General features: G+C 39.1%; 1 protein-coding gene across 2 annotated transcripts; it reads right to left on the bottom strand.

Moving 5' to 3' along the window:
• Positions 1 to 12,336: 12,336 nt before the first annotated feature.
• LOC113032724 (endothelin-2) lies at positions 12,337 to 14,973 on the bottom strand. Of its 2 annotated transcripts, none has more exons than XM_026185784.2 (5): positions 14,731 to 14,973; positions 14,137 to 14,293; positions 13,807 to 13,920; positions 13,134 to 13,187; positions 12,337 to 13,019 (listed from the first exon to the last, which is right to left on the bottom strand). In XM_026185784.2, exons 1-5 carry the CDS (start codon positions 14,846 to 14,848, stop codon positions 12,944 to 12,946), a joined length of 519 nt encoding a protein of 172 aa, XP_026041569.2. In that variant the 5' UTR covers positions 14,849 to 14,973; the 3' UTR covers positions 12,337 to 12,943. The 2 variants fall into 2 exon arrangements, with proteins under 2 accessions (XP_026041569.2, XP_026041568.2); XM_026185783.2 differs by having other exon boundaries at positions 12,337 to 13,022; positions 14,731 to 14,968.
• Positions 14,974 to 15,195: the final 222 nt, after the last annotated feature.

The following is a 15,195-nucleotide window of genomic DNA, read 5'->3' as shown; positions in this document are numbered from 1 at the left end:
CTGCTATCATTTTAACCCCCATATGACATTTTATTAAACACACACCCTGAGTTATAACGCTGTAAGAATGAGACTGATGCCGAAAATAAAATACAACCATTTAAACATTTAATAATAATAACAGTGACAACAACTATAATAACAATAATAAACTACATTAAGTTATTGATGGGATTGTTGTAAAGCAATAATCTCAGTGTATTATATGCTCTGTGAAATTCTGTATTGTTCTTGTTTTTCCAGTATCTCTTCATAGAGACCATTCTCACTAAATCGATTGGCTGCTTCCATTTTGGGGGCGCTTATGTTTGATGCTTTTTGAATTATTTGATGATTTGTCACAAAAAAATATCAAAAAATCTTCTTTAGTTGAGTAAATGGGAGGAGTAAAGCGGACCAATTAACCAACAGTGTGGGAAAAAAATCTTCAAAATTTTACTCCCAAGTCATAAAAAAAGAAAACTAAAGAAAAGAGCATTCTTTAAACAATGTATTCCTCTGAGCTAACAGATGTATCCTTTTTATTCCTGCTCTTTTGGCCCCATAGTGAAAATTTAGAATCAACTTTACTTAACTCTGTTTCAGCAGTAATAAGGATATGAAATTACAGTCAATTCTCTACTGAAAACGGGGGACTGTGTATAAAATGATAGTAAATAAACACTTCATTCAAAATTCATGTCAAATTCCTTAAATAAAAGCTTAAAGTCTTCACTTTGCTCAAATATTGATTTTTTTGATCAGTTGTGAACAGAGTCCAGCAAATTATGGACCCAGCTGAATGGCAGTCTGACAGCAGCTGTTCAAACTCTGAAACAATGACGCCTGCATCATGCAGAGGAACTGGACACACTCTTTCAATTTCAAGGATTTATCAGAAAATTTAAAAAAAAGATGATTTAAAAGCTTGTAGATCCACCCTAAGCAGCAATAACCTGAAGTAACTGCAGAGTTGCTATTGTCTTTCCTCCTTGTTGATGACCAGTTAATGAAACATTTAACTAGAAGCACCTGGCTGCTACTTACCCTCTTAATTACTATGGGAGCAATAAGGGTACCCTTCATTTTCCACACACTGCTTTTCGGCTTAGTTGTTATAAAATAAATAATGATATGGTGCAACACATCACATTTACTTTCAACATCAGATTATTTTTTGTCCTGATAAGTAAAACCTTAGAATTGAAAGCAGCTATACTTTCTTTTTCACATGACTTCATACACATTTAGATATAAAACAGCAGGCATGTTGAGGGATGAAAAAAGTTCTGGGAATGGGAACATTTTCTTCCAGTATTGAAAAATGGCCGTTACACCTTATTCTAGTTTCTCAGGCATCTGGGGAAGTCCTGTTCTCTGACTGCAATTTTACCACAGACCTCAAACTACACAAAGAGAATAAACATAAATTTCTGCTCATGGAGAAGTGAAAAAGGCTTACCATATTGCTAATAAAGTGTCCATGAGAGGATCTAGATCAGTTGACCTGTCAGTATCATTAAAACTGTACTTGCTAACTTTCATGCATTCCATCTGGATAAACTTTGAATTGCGTTTAAAAATCAGAAAAGACTGCAGGGTAACACCTGCTCATGGCACACCCACCAAACTGAGGGTAGAGAAGGCTGTGAATGCATATAACAACACCTCATCATTTGCTGGCAGCAGTAAACACACAGCATGGGTCATTTAAACAGCTTCCCCAGAATTTCCACAAACTGTCTTTTTCAAACCTTTGGGTATCACAGGTTACATCCCCAGATCAAATCTCTATCTGAGTGAGCGGACCAGCATGTTCTGCTGACAGTGAATCAGATAAGAACACTGTTGTTTCCCTAGAGGAGGCACCAAGTTCACAAACTACCCTCAAACAAAGTTAGACATGAGATTGCGCTCAGTTGCTCAACTGTAACTGAATAAGTACACTTGGCAGATGTATGTGCATTTGTTCTCTTTTGAATGTAGCTAGTGCCACATATGTAAAGATAGGTCCACACAGCCACAGCATAATGCAGTCTGGGCCCTCATGCTAACTGTCTGATGAAAACAGATAAATTAGTATAAAGTATAAAGTAGTGAATTCGAGAATTAATTCCTTAACAAATCTTTCAGTTTTAACTGTTTATGTACTGTGTATAAAAGCTGTCTGTGTAATGGGAGCATTTTAGTATATAGTGCATATATATTTCTCGAGGTGGGATAGAACTGTTATCAGTTATCTCTTAACATCCACAACCTCACCAATACAGTTGCTTTACTTGTTAAGGACATTTTTTTTCTTTTAAAAAACTAGATACTTTTACCTTTAAAAAATGCTCTGAAATATTTGTATTAATGGGACCTTTCACTTCTTTTGTTTTGTTTTTCATTTTGGGTGTGCCAAATGGATAAACATAACCCTACCCTTAACCATAAACCTTAACCTCTAACAATGCTTCTCTAACATATGGGGTCCCACAAGGGTTAGTTTTGGGACCATTATTATTTTCTTGCTTGCTTGCTTCCATTAACTGTCATTATTTATTGTTTTAATGACATTTCTTATCAGTTATATGCCGATGACATTCAGTTGTATATGTCTTTTAAGCCTCATAAGCTGGATAGGCTGTTGACCCTAGTCCACTAAAAATCCAGGTTACTAACTGGATCTGTTACCTTTTTTCAACAAGATGGAGACCACGGTGGTAGCTCCTCTTGAACTGCCAAAAAGCTGATTCAGTTCATCTGGACGTAGCGTTTTCAGTGGGAGATACATTTCGTCACTCATCCAACTGACTTCTTCAGTCTCAGCTGACTGCAGGTTTCCTCAGCCTTATAAACAGTACGTTTGCACAATGAATGAAACTAACACCACTGATGAACAATGGGCTGGGAGGTCAGTTTCTTGATCATTAATATGCAAACTGTCATGACGATTGATCATAGTCCTACCCTGGAACACCACCAAGTCATTGGTTCAGGTATGTGGATAACACCTGGGTGAAAATCAGATCTCAGGATGTACCACTATTCGCTATTCACATTAAGTCGGTGGACCAACACATCAAATTCATCAGGGAGGATAATGAAAAGGCAGGTTAGCCTTCTTAGACTGTGAGATTTCCATCAGTAATGGGGCACATTTAAAAGTCGATGTTCACCGTAAACCTACGGGTGTCATCAGGACGCTACAACACAGAGTAAACACCATCCCCACAGATACAGCGACCAGGGAAGTAGAAGAATCATATCAAGAAGGCCCTGAGTAAATGAGGTTATCCCAGCTTTGTCAAAGCTAGGAAGGCACCTACAGAAAGCTCCAGACAATCCAGGAGAGAAGGACAACTGTTGTTTAAACGAAAACCCTTAGCGATCCCTTATGTGTCAGGAGTATCGGAACAGCTGAGACGTATTTTTCTCTAAACACAGAGTCTCTGTGGCTTTTAAACCCCAAAGCACATTGAGTCAAAAATTGGTCCACCCCAAGGATCGGGTCTCCTGGCACAAACAGAGTAATGTAGTGTACGCTGTTGATTGCCAGAAGGATTGCCGGGATTTATACATCTGGGAACCTAAACAACCTCTGGCGAAGCGTATGACACAACACAGAAGAGCTAACTCGTCAGGCCAGGACTCCGCAGTCTATTCACACCTACAGGCCAGTGGACACTCTTTCAATGACGAGGATGTGCACATCCTGGACAGGGAGGAACGCTGGTTTGAGCGTGGAGTCAAGGAGGCCATTTAGGTGAAAAGGGAAAGACCATCTCTGAATCGAGGAGGGGGCCTAAGGGTACATCTGTCGCCATCTTACAATGCTGTGATTGCAGCCATTCCCCAACTCTCTGTGAATGGTACTCATGGCCATTGATCATTGATCAATAGTCTTTGATCAGTGGTTGTTGATCAATGGTCATGACATTTTGCATATTAATGATCAAGAAACTGACTTCACAGCCCGTTGCTTGCCAGTGATCTGGTTTCAGTCATTGTGTAATGTACTGTTTATAACGTTGAGGAAACCTGCAGTCAGCTGAGACTGAAGAAGCCACTTGGATGAGTGACGAAATGTTTCTGCCACCAAAAATTCTACATCCAGATGAACAGAATCAACTTTTTGGGATTTCTTTACCTGGATGATTGAGCATCAAGACACTCCTCTTGAACTAGAGTCTCCTCAGCTGAACTGGAAAAATTTTTTTCATGTTTTTTATTTAAATAAGCTAAAATTGATACTTTGAGCCTGGCTACATTTAACATTGAACATAAATTCTAAAACTTAATATATTGCATAATGTTACCCTGCCCCCAAACCCCTTTAAAAATTTGTTGAACCCATAGCATCCAAAGCTGCTTTATTTCTTGTTTTCATAACAAACCAACACCAGAGCACATTTTGAATCAATCATGGCCACTTCAGATTTCAACACAGGTTTTGATTGTTACAATGACAATGCCGTGAAGGTGTGTGTAATTAATGTTAAAAATTCTGGTGAAATATACATCCATTTTTTTCATGACAGAGCAGATCTGTGATTATTTCTTAAAATGAGCCACTTCATGTTGTGTTGTTTTCTGGATTTTACTGAACTGAAATGTTTAATTATTCAGGTTAAATCCATTAGGAATCATACAGACCATTTCTACATGCAACATGCATATACTTGCTGCATTTGATGCATTTTAACCATATAGAGTACAGAATGTAACACCTGCATACGTGTAAAGAAATGGCTTTGATTTTGCCACCCCACCTGATTTCCATGCCACCCAAAGAAAATTCCTCTAGAGCCGCCCCTGCTCCCAATAGATCTTAGGAATCGTTTCAAATATTTTTTTTATTTTATTTTAATATCCATTTTACAAAACACACTGCTGCTCACTGCTGCTCTTTGTTCACAGGCTCAGAATTTGTTAGTTGTTCCTCAAACCTGACTAAAGACCAGGGAAGACAGAGCGTTTTAGTCTGTGACACCAAAGCTCTGGAACAGTATACCAGTACATTCAGCTGACTTTGATAATAAATAGTTTAAAACCTTTTTGATTAAACAATCTTTCTGTTGAGAATTTTTATTGGACTATTATTTATTTATTTTAAAAATTATATATCTTCAATATGAATCAAATTATCAGCCAATGTGTGTCCCGGCAGTGTTCAAATACTCTGTGTTTGGGGTGGGGCAGTTTTTTTGTTTTGTTTTGTTTTAATGACAAACTTTTCCAGATTTACTTTCCCCTATTTTTAATTGAAAGCACAAGCTTTAAGTCTGAGCAGCAAGTCAATAGTAAGTACCTGTTTCTTATTATTTTCTCAAGTGAAATAATGATAACCAGAGGCCATCTACTGGTCAACTGCAGTGATGACATGCTTCTTCACTCCAATCAACAAATACACAGTTTTCACTTTCACTATAACTTTATCATCACAATGCAACTTGGTTTCTTTGAGCGTATTCTTATGTCTATTTTGTAAAAGTGTGCCAACAATTTAATAACATAACAACAGCACGGTTCAAGGCTGTTATAAACAACAACAAAAAATAACTATATAACTATATTATTATAAATGTCTTAAATCCTCTTTCAGTTGTTTATCTAGTGCGTGCAATCAGCAAAATCCTCACTGTGTAAGATAAGAAAGAAAACGAAAATGAGTACAGTTTAGGAGGGGAGTGTATGAGGTGTTATCTCTAATTAATATAACCCCAGCACTGCACACTTTGTGTGGAAAGTCTGACTGTATACCACTGTGGTCACATCAGCAAATTCTGAACTGTTTATACATCCCAAACACAGGTATTTATGACATCATGATTGCTTTAGATGTTTTAGGTGTTCCTAGTTAAGGGAGTGCTGAGGGCATATCTACAGCAATAAAGCCTATCAAGAAACAGATGACTAAGAAAAGCCACATTCTGTAATGTTCAAATGATCACTGAGAGATTTCTCAGTGTTTTTCACTGAGAAATCTCTTTAGAGCCTCTGTAGAGGCTTTAATCTGCTAATATTGCTAAGGTCTGCTATCACTGATAAACTGAGCATAAAATAACCAATGGATAACCTTCCTTGAAAATGGCTTTTCTTGGATTTACTCCACAATCATGACAAGATCTCGTAACAACTCAAAGCGAAAGAGTCGTTGAAAAAGTCAACAGAGCACATTTCTGCTTTCATAAAGGATCAGTTTATCCTTCTCTCAAACAGGTCTTTGCATTTTGTCCTTTATCCTAATTTTTTGCTGATTTCTCTGAGCCAAGTTTAAAAAAAACAGCTAGGTACTGCACAGTGTGGAATCCTCCACGGGTTAAGTGGTGCATATGTTGACATGAATGGGACAGGCAGCTGTTTCAGCCAAAATACAGAAAAATGATCCTGTGCTCTGGTGGTAAAGAATGACTGCAGTGCACAATGGAGGGTAAAACTCACACTTGATTTACTGTAAAGGTTATTTTGTGTTTTTGATCGCAAGATTCAGTAAACAGACTGGAAATAAAAACAAAAACAAAACAAAACCATCCCTTATAAAGGAACAGCTGTGTGCATATATGAGCGTAATGTGTATGTGTCTGTACTGTATGTGGCTAACATACTGGGCTATTGCTGTGTATTTTATACATATATGCAAATTGTGCTTTAATGTACTTTTCCCCATTTTTAAATATATTCTTCTTATTCTTATTATTATTAGTAGTATTAGTATTAATGTATTCCTTAATGTTAAGCACCTTGATCAGTGCTTGCTGTTTTAAAGCTGTTTATAAATAAAGTTGGCTTGACTTGTCTACATACCCAGAGAACAGTTGTGTATGTGACAACATCAGTCTGTAGTTGTTGATAAGAATTTTTATGAATACCTAATACAGTCCTGTTAAAAAACAACAACAACAAAAACACAATGCAGTTATTTGTAAAATCGTTTAAACTCCAGATTTAATTGAAAAGTGCACAAAAGCAACACATTAAAAGGTGAAACCAAGAAAAACAAGAATATACTCATTCTGAATTTGATGCCTGCAGCACATTAAGAACTTGAGATGGTATACTTCCTATACAATACTTAGTAATGCTTAACACGCTGGAGTATGTGAAAACTAAGTTATTTAATAATGTGATCTGAGAGTGTATCAGGTGAAAAGATGGGAAGAGGTTCACCAAGCTGTGAAATATTTCACGCATGAGTGGTTCAGCAATTTAACAATAACATTTCTCAGTGCTATTTGAAATTGGTGCTTGGGGTTGGAAATACTTCTGAATACAGTTCTTGCACGCTGAAATGCTTCTTTGCGATACATTTTGTAAAATAAGGTTTAAGCAAGAACATAACACGCCACCTTTTGTGTAACAGAGATCATTTAAAGTGGACTGAAGTCCTGTGGTCCAACCAAGTAAATTCAGATTTTCTCCTGAAAATGAAGGAGACTGTGTCCTCTAGACTAAAGAGAAGGGCCACGTGGTGTGTTCTTTGCAAACAGGTTTAAAGCAAACATCTGCAACAGTATTATGGTGAAAGATTTTTACAGGATGGACCAGCATGGCTCAGTCATAAAAAAAAGTTTAGGAGCTAAAGCAGTCAACCATTGACAAAGTATGACAGACGAAACTTGCTACAAGAAGATTTGATGCAACACAGTGACAAACATGCTCCTCTGCCAGCTTTTTCCAAGTGATGCATTCTTTCCAAAATGAAAAATGTCTTATTTTCAACATCTGCCGTCAGCACACAGTTCAGCTTGTTATGTTGTATTTTCAAAGAGTCTTTAAATGATTTGCAGATGACTACATTCTGTTTTTATTTACACTTTAAACAGAACACTAGCTTTTTCTTTCTTTAACCTCCTAAGACCTGAACTCTTCCATGGCATGCATTTTTAATTTCTCTTTGATATTTGGGCATATTGAGATCCGATGAATGCAAAAACAAAGAATCACCAGATTTTTTTTTTAACTTAATTTTTGTTTCTAAGAAAAATGAGAGCCACATATGAGGATGTTTGTTTTAAATTTTGATGAAACAGAGGCAGTATAATGTCCTCGTAAGTGGATATCAGGCACTTGTAGAGCAAAATTTAGTATTTTGGTCTAGACAACCAAAAATGTGATGTCCACATATGTGGACGCCAGGTCCTAGGAGGTTAAATCAAACTGACAAGGTTGCACTCCTTTATAGTAGCAAACACCATTAAACGCACTTAATGGTGCCCAGGATGAACAGAAGGAGGACAGAGGGCTTTTCAATTCCTATGCAATTATCTTACACATTTAACATGTCCACATTTTCTTGATTTACTGCTGAGCTTTTATTCTTGGTTAAGGATGGGTGATACAGCAGGCTATTTTAAGAGAGGGAACATGCTGTTAACGATCCTGATCAATGCCAGTTGGCTGTGACCCAGAAAATGCCTTTTGAAGTAAAGCGGAGTGCAGAAAGCCAAAGCATTTCAGGAATGTTTACAGAGTGTGCTGAATCAGTAGGGGCTGTGTGTTATGTTATGTGATCATTTGAAGCTAATTAAACTCCAGGGTCACTGCCGGTGCGGTGAATGAGTCATTTGGAGAATTCAGTGTTGTGCAACTGCATCATGCTTACCATATGAATAAACAAGATGGATTTTCAGGAAACTGGTGTTGACTGTATGATGTCTGCCTAGTTGTGAAATATACACAGACAGGTATGAAATATTTCAGCTGACAGGTCAGCGTCTGTGTTTGCTGAGAAAACAACTCTCACGTTACAAAAGCATGAACCCAAACACAATCTGTCACTTACATAACTCATATTAGGAGAGCTGTCAGTATTGGTATTAGGAGAACACAAGTAATAATTATGACTTTAGAGGGGTTTAACAGCTTCGTCACATACCTGCAGGTGAAGAAATGCTCTGTATCCCAGACATGCATTTATTCTGATCAATTATTGAGTCATCATTCCACGAACTACAGTTCCTCACCAAAACTCTGCATCCCATGAAAGATGATTAAAGGAATAGGCAGGAAATTATATCTGTGGAAAACTATGGCTCTGAGAGGTACTTATGTCAAGCCTGAATTCTGCTGTACGTTGCGTGTTAGTGGAAGGAGCAGCTTCACAGACAAACTGGCTTTTCAGAAAGAAGCACACTGTAGAAACTATTTGTGCTCTTGTGTTTAATTAAAACAACGTTTCAATATAAAGCACAAACGTTGCAGCGCAAGCTAGAATCTCCAGTACGGTCCGCATCTTCACCACTTTGTCAAAGGTTAAAACACAGCTATACTCAATCAATAAACCAGGTGACCATGATATGTAACTCGTACTGACTTTAGGTGTGTGTAGCCTTCAGTCGTCAATGGGCAAATCAGTGCTCATGTATGCAACACAATGCTGAATGTGACACAGAAGGAGTGAAGAACCGGGAGAATAATGGACAATTGGACTTATCACTGAGATAAAGAGAGTTTGTCTGATTGGTAAAGAGGAACTTCCTGCATTGGAGATGGCTGAAGATGGCAGAAGCAAGACCTTGGTATTTGTATTGTATATCTCTGTGCACAGCATAATCATGATCAGTAAGTCACGATAAAGACAGAAGAACTGGCGATAAAATACACGGTACTGCCATCATTTTTCCCTGACCCATCCAGGTCACAAGTATATAACATCAAACCACCAAGCCTGCAGGCTGCTTCTACAAACATTTGTGAATGGGTCGCTCTCAGGAGCTTAGTGAATTCAAGCGTGGTACCGTGATAGGATGCAACAAGTCCAGTCATGAAATTTCTTCACCACTAAATATTCCACAGTCAGTTGTTAGTGGCATTATAGCAAAATGGAAGCAACTGGGAACAACAGCGACAAAGCAGTAGTCCACGGAAAAATCACAGAGCCAGCTGCAGTGAGATGTGTTCTCTGGCCTTGAGGCAACTCTTATTGTAATTTGTCAAGATATAAATAAAACTGAATTGAACAGAACTGGAACAACGAATCACGCTGGCAATCCAGGGTTTGGTAATTGCTGGGGGGACAGTATTTGTCTGACTGCACTGTGCCAAGTATAAAGTTTGGTGGAAGGGGGGTTATGGTGTGAGCTTGTGCTTTAGGAGTTGGGCTTGGCCCCTTAGTTCCAGTGAAAGGAACTCTTAATGTTTCAGCGTACCAAGACATTTGGGATGGCCCCTTCCTGTTCCAACATGACTGCGCACCAGTGCGCAAAGTCCATAAAGACATGGATGACCAAGTTTGGTGTGAAAGAACTTCCCAGACCTGATGGAACAGCTTCCATTCAACATCAGTGTAACATGGTCAGAAATTTCCATAAACACTCCTGCACAGTTTAGGCTGTTATAACTGCAAAGGGGTGAACATCATAATAATCCCACTGGATTAAGAATGGAATGCACATCAAGTTCATATGTGTAGGTGAGCAATGGCAATATAGTGTATTTGCTCAGTGCACTATGAGCTATTACCTATAATTTGATTGATTGTAGATGAATTGTTTCTTCTCTTGCCACAGCTTTAACCACTTTATCTATTTTATTTTAAAAATATTCATAAAATAATTGGAAATGAAGGGCAATCTACCTGCTCACCATTATTAATCCCTGTAGTGTGGCTTTATAGGACTGAAAAAACAGCATCCTGATGTGGTTACAAGTGCAGTGACGCTGTACTAAGACACTGAAGTTGCAGAACAGCTATACAACCACTACAAAGTTTCACAAAATCAAAGGTCAGGTGTTTGTACATCGACACATGATTCTTTTTTAATCATCATTTGACACAAAATTGGAGAAACATTGTTATTGTATTATTATTGTACAGCCACTTGTCTATTACACCTCCCACAAGGTATCTGTAAGACACACCACTGAAACATAACAGCTACACCCAAACGGCTTTTGTCTTTGTGGAAACCAATTAAACACAAAATTGGCAAGTGCATAAAATTCAGTTTAATGTTTGTCAGACTTTCTTTTTTTTTTTTAGATCAAGAGATAACTCACTCACGTGCAATTTAGGGCATAGTGCATGTCCACTGTTTTGGATTTTTCCAGCCTGTTTTCATACACACATTTCAATTTTACATCTTAATTTACTAACTTTTTTATTTTATGCACCATGCTTGTATTTTCTGTATCTGAATGAAATTGGAAAGCAATTTATATTGAAGGACAAAAGCTGATCATTTATAAAAGGCCTGAGTAGCGCACTCTCTACTGGCAATGGAGAAATACTGCCAGAGTGTTGGTGGAAACCAGTAAAGCTCATCCATCAGCAGTAACGTGGTTTACTAGAGCCTCTCCTGTTCCAGCACCATGGACAGAGTTCTGCACTGAGACAGCCTGTGCTTTCTCACAGCTTAGCTGACACAGTCATATTTCTTTGTAAGTTAATTATTAATCATTACAGTCATTACAGTTGTTTATTACTGCTGTTGGTCCCTCTTGGCAAGCAGAATGAGGAAATGCCCTAATTTAAAATGCATGACCACAACATCAACCCCGAATGAACGTATATAGACTTCCTGTCATTTCCCTGCTCTCACTTCTTCTTTCATGTATTGCAGGTAGCTTGTAAGGCAAGGATAAAGCAGAGTATCAGAGCTGTGTGAAGCGTTGTGAAACTGCATCTGAAGATGTCTGCTATTACTGTGTCCACTGTGGATTCAGGCAGTCTGTTTGTGAGGAAAAGCTGAGACTGTGTTCAGGCCTGTTTGGAAAAGTGGGCTGCAGGGGGTCTCCCCAGAAAGCGTTGAAGGGAAGTTATGACCTGAAAAGAAATGCAGTCAAGCAGGAAATCCTACTCCAGAAATAAAAAGGCATACTATCACTCGTGTGTAGCTGTTAGTGTTTTTTGATTAGAAAGTGAGGGCCGGTCAGTTTTCTTCCACTTTATCCATTTGATGACAGATAAATCATCTCTGATAATTGCTTCCTTTGGGACTTTGACGCTCATCTGCCCTCTTACATATTCACGTGTGAACGGAGAGTATGTGCTGTACAAACAGTCGGTAAGGAACACGGAGCGAGTGGGAATTTCAAAGCGTGTTCTCACCCTCTGGTTTACAAAAACATGCATTCTTTCCATAGATCCTTATGAAAACAAAGCCTGTGCTGCCTTTGAACAGCAGGTAAACTTATAACTGATGTGAAGCGCAGATTCCTGAACCATTCACCCATGTCAGGCCTCTGTTTGATCTCTGACAATATGTTTGATCCACACACAATTGAATAGCAACAGCTGCTAAATATGGTTCCCTCAGATCAATTTTCCCATGTGATTTATTAAGAGTAATCACCTCTCTGCTTTCCTGAAGCAAACACAGGACGCCACAAAGTGAAACGTAAGAGACATAACATAAGACAACGCACACAACGTCATGTGCATTTTCTTTATTGTTTGATTAAAAGAACTGACAGCTTTATAAATGTATTTACTTTTACACACAATATGCTTTTGTACAGAAATCTTGTAATATCCTTGAAAAAAAAACTTCATTTAACAAAGTCAAAAACCCCCAATGATAGTGAAAAAGTTAATTTTATAAGCTGTAGTATTAGAGCTCTATAATATAGTAAATAGAGTCTTATGCAACAGCAAAAATATGACTCGTACATACGAAGTACAAGTCTCCTCTTCCTCTTTCTGTCTTCTTAGTCGGTGCTGGCCTGGCCTGTCTGCACAGTCACACAGCTCTGACACACCAAAAGGCAAAAGTCACACATGACCTGATAACTCATATCAGCTGCGATCCTCTTCTTCTGTTTCCATTACGCCTGCAGAACTGGCGGCATATTTTCCGCCCCCTAATTGCAGGTACGAACAGACGATCTTTGTGGCGCTTTGGCTTTTCTCCATGGCCTTCCTGTGTGGGACTCATCTCTCAGCCCTTTGTTTCCCCTCCTCTGTATCAAAGGAGGGTAATTTGTTCAGGTGCTCACTGCTCTCTCTCTCATTTTCCCCCTGCTCCAGTAGCTCCACTGTTTAGCCAGCGCGCTTCACCTGAGCCCACGGAGACTTGCCTCTGTCTGAATCATGTGCACCCTGCGCCCTCTTCACTCTGCTGCACACAAAAAAGACAAACGTCAGCCACCAACTTCAAATATCATCATAATCATCATAATATAACTTATATATCGGTTTTAAAGGCATTTTAAAAACTTTCACAGCTCACCTGAGAATGCTGACTGAGTGCCGTTTTTGTCTTTGCAGAGTTTTGATTTCAGGGCTGCAGAGAAAGAGCCAATAAAACACCAATAGTCATGCTTAAGCTGAAGGTTGTCACTTTAAAAACTTTTATTGATCATGATCCAGCGCTGCTTATTTTTTAGCACTCTGTGTTAACCTAAAAGACTCTTATCTTTACAGGCTCACTAAATGTTTTATGTTCCAGGCCCACAATCAGCAGTTATCGTTTCTGTCAAGGTTTGAAGAATGCTGCCATTCAACCATGCCTCTTCTTGTGTTCTCTGTTTAGCGCTTCACTGATATCCAGATCCAGATACATAAATCACAGGACAGGGACCAGGCCGGCTTTATTACACGATCTGTGTAATCTGCACATCTAAGCCGATCAGAAACAACCTGCTTGAACTTTGTACGCTTACTCCACTCCCTCAGCTCCAGCTGCATTGTTTTGACAGTCACACCCTTGGACAAGTGGGACTCAGTGAAAACATATTTAGGCTAATAATAGCACGAGCTGTTTCCTTATACCTACTTCTCCCTGTCATCCTCAAAGGGAAATATTACCTGCCTTTACCTACAGTGAGCTAAACATATATTCTCAGCTTTGCCTTTAATCTAGTGCTTTACATTGAGGTTTTGAGGCTGTATGAGGTGCTCACCTGAGATAGCAGAATTTGGTGCAGGGTTGGTCATCGCGGTTGGCACATGTGCAGCGGCCAGTGGATCGTCTGCGTCGAGAAAAAGCACCACCAAGACCATAAACTGTTGTCTTGCTGTAGAGAGAAATACAAAGTCAGTGCCTTGCTCGTGATATAACCAGCCTGCAGACTTTGCTCTTTGATATCTCACTGCTGCCGACTACAGTGATAATGACAGCAAAGTTGTTCTGCAGCGTCTGGGCTGCAAGGCTGTGAGATGTGTCACTACTATACAGGAAAATATGCTCAGAGCCTTCAGGCATTTTTCACGGCGCTTCCTTTTAAGCTCACCTGGGTGTGTTGATCCATATGATGTCCAGGTGGCAGAAATAGTGACACTCTGAGTCCAGCGGGTTAGAGCAGGCACAGCGTTTGGTCCTCAATCGATGTGTTGGGACTCTTTCTTGAACCTCCACCTCCATCTGGTTCATCACTGGTAGACCTAAACCTAGTCAGAGATGGGAAGGGTTAACCAAACACAACATCAGCTCCAGCTAAGTAACAATACCTGTCAGTAGTCTGGCTCACTTTCGTTATTTTCCACATATTTAAAAAGATATATATATATATATATAGAGAGAAACACCGATCTAGATTCAAATTGATTCTGATCATTTACAATGACCAAGCAAATGAATCTATGAATACTTTGGCATAATAAGGACTCACAAACACTCCAGTTTCTCTTTGTGATTTTAGGTTTAAAAACAGCAGCAGCTTTAAAGGTGTTACAAACAAGCTGCTGTATGTTGCATATTTAACATGTCACTGCGCACAGTGTGGCTGTGATTAATGCCAGTGTGTAAATATAGTTGATTGTAGGCTGTTGTCTTACAAAAAACTGTGCCATGAACACCCCACTGAAAAAGAATATATAGCACTTACCATCTTGCACTGAAGCCCAAAGAGTGACGAGAAGCAGAACGCTGCTCTGAGCAGACATAGTGGACGGATGGAGCTCTGCAGAGACTGTTATCCATACAGTTGCAACTGTGTTCTTCATGTGCTGCCAGTGTCTGGTCTGAAGCTGTCTGAACTGTGCCACTCTTTTTTATACATCTCCTCGCCCCTCTCACTTGATGACACATTGAAAGCTCCACCCACATCTGCCTGTCATGGACTTTCAGTGTAGGACCCCAGGATGTGTGAGCTTGTGGCACATTTTCCAAGTATCTGCTGCTCTGGAAGTCATCTGTAACAGAGGTAAATGTCATTTAGAGATTACATTTGAATGACATTTATGATACCGGTCTGATTTTGAATGAGGGATTGCCTGGCTTTGTGCTGGTGGATAAGGTGAGAGGTGGAAGAAGGGGATGGAGGAAGACGTGAGGTCTGAAGAGTTGTTTA

The sequence above is a fragment of the Astatotilapia calliptera genome, chromosome 11 (assembly GCF_964374335.1).
Source record: "Astatotilapia calliptera chromosome 11, fAstCal68.1, whole genome shotgun sequence".
Classification (NCBI taxonomy): domain Eukaryota; kingdom Metazoa; phylum Chordata; class Actinopteri; order Cichliformes; family Cichlidae; genus Astatotilapia; species Astatotilapia calliptera.
The sequence above is the reverse complement of the archived record's forward strand: the minus strand, read 5'-3'. Positions and strand labels throughout refer to the sequence as shown.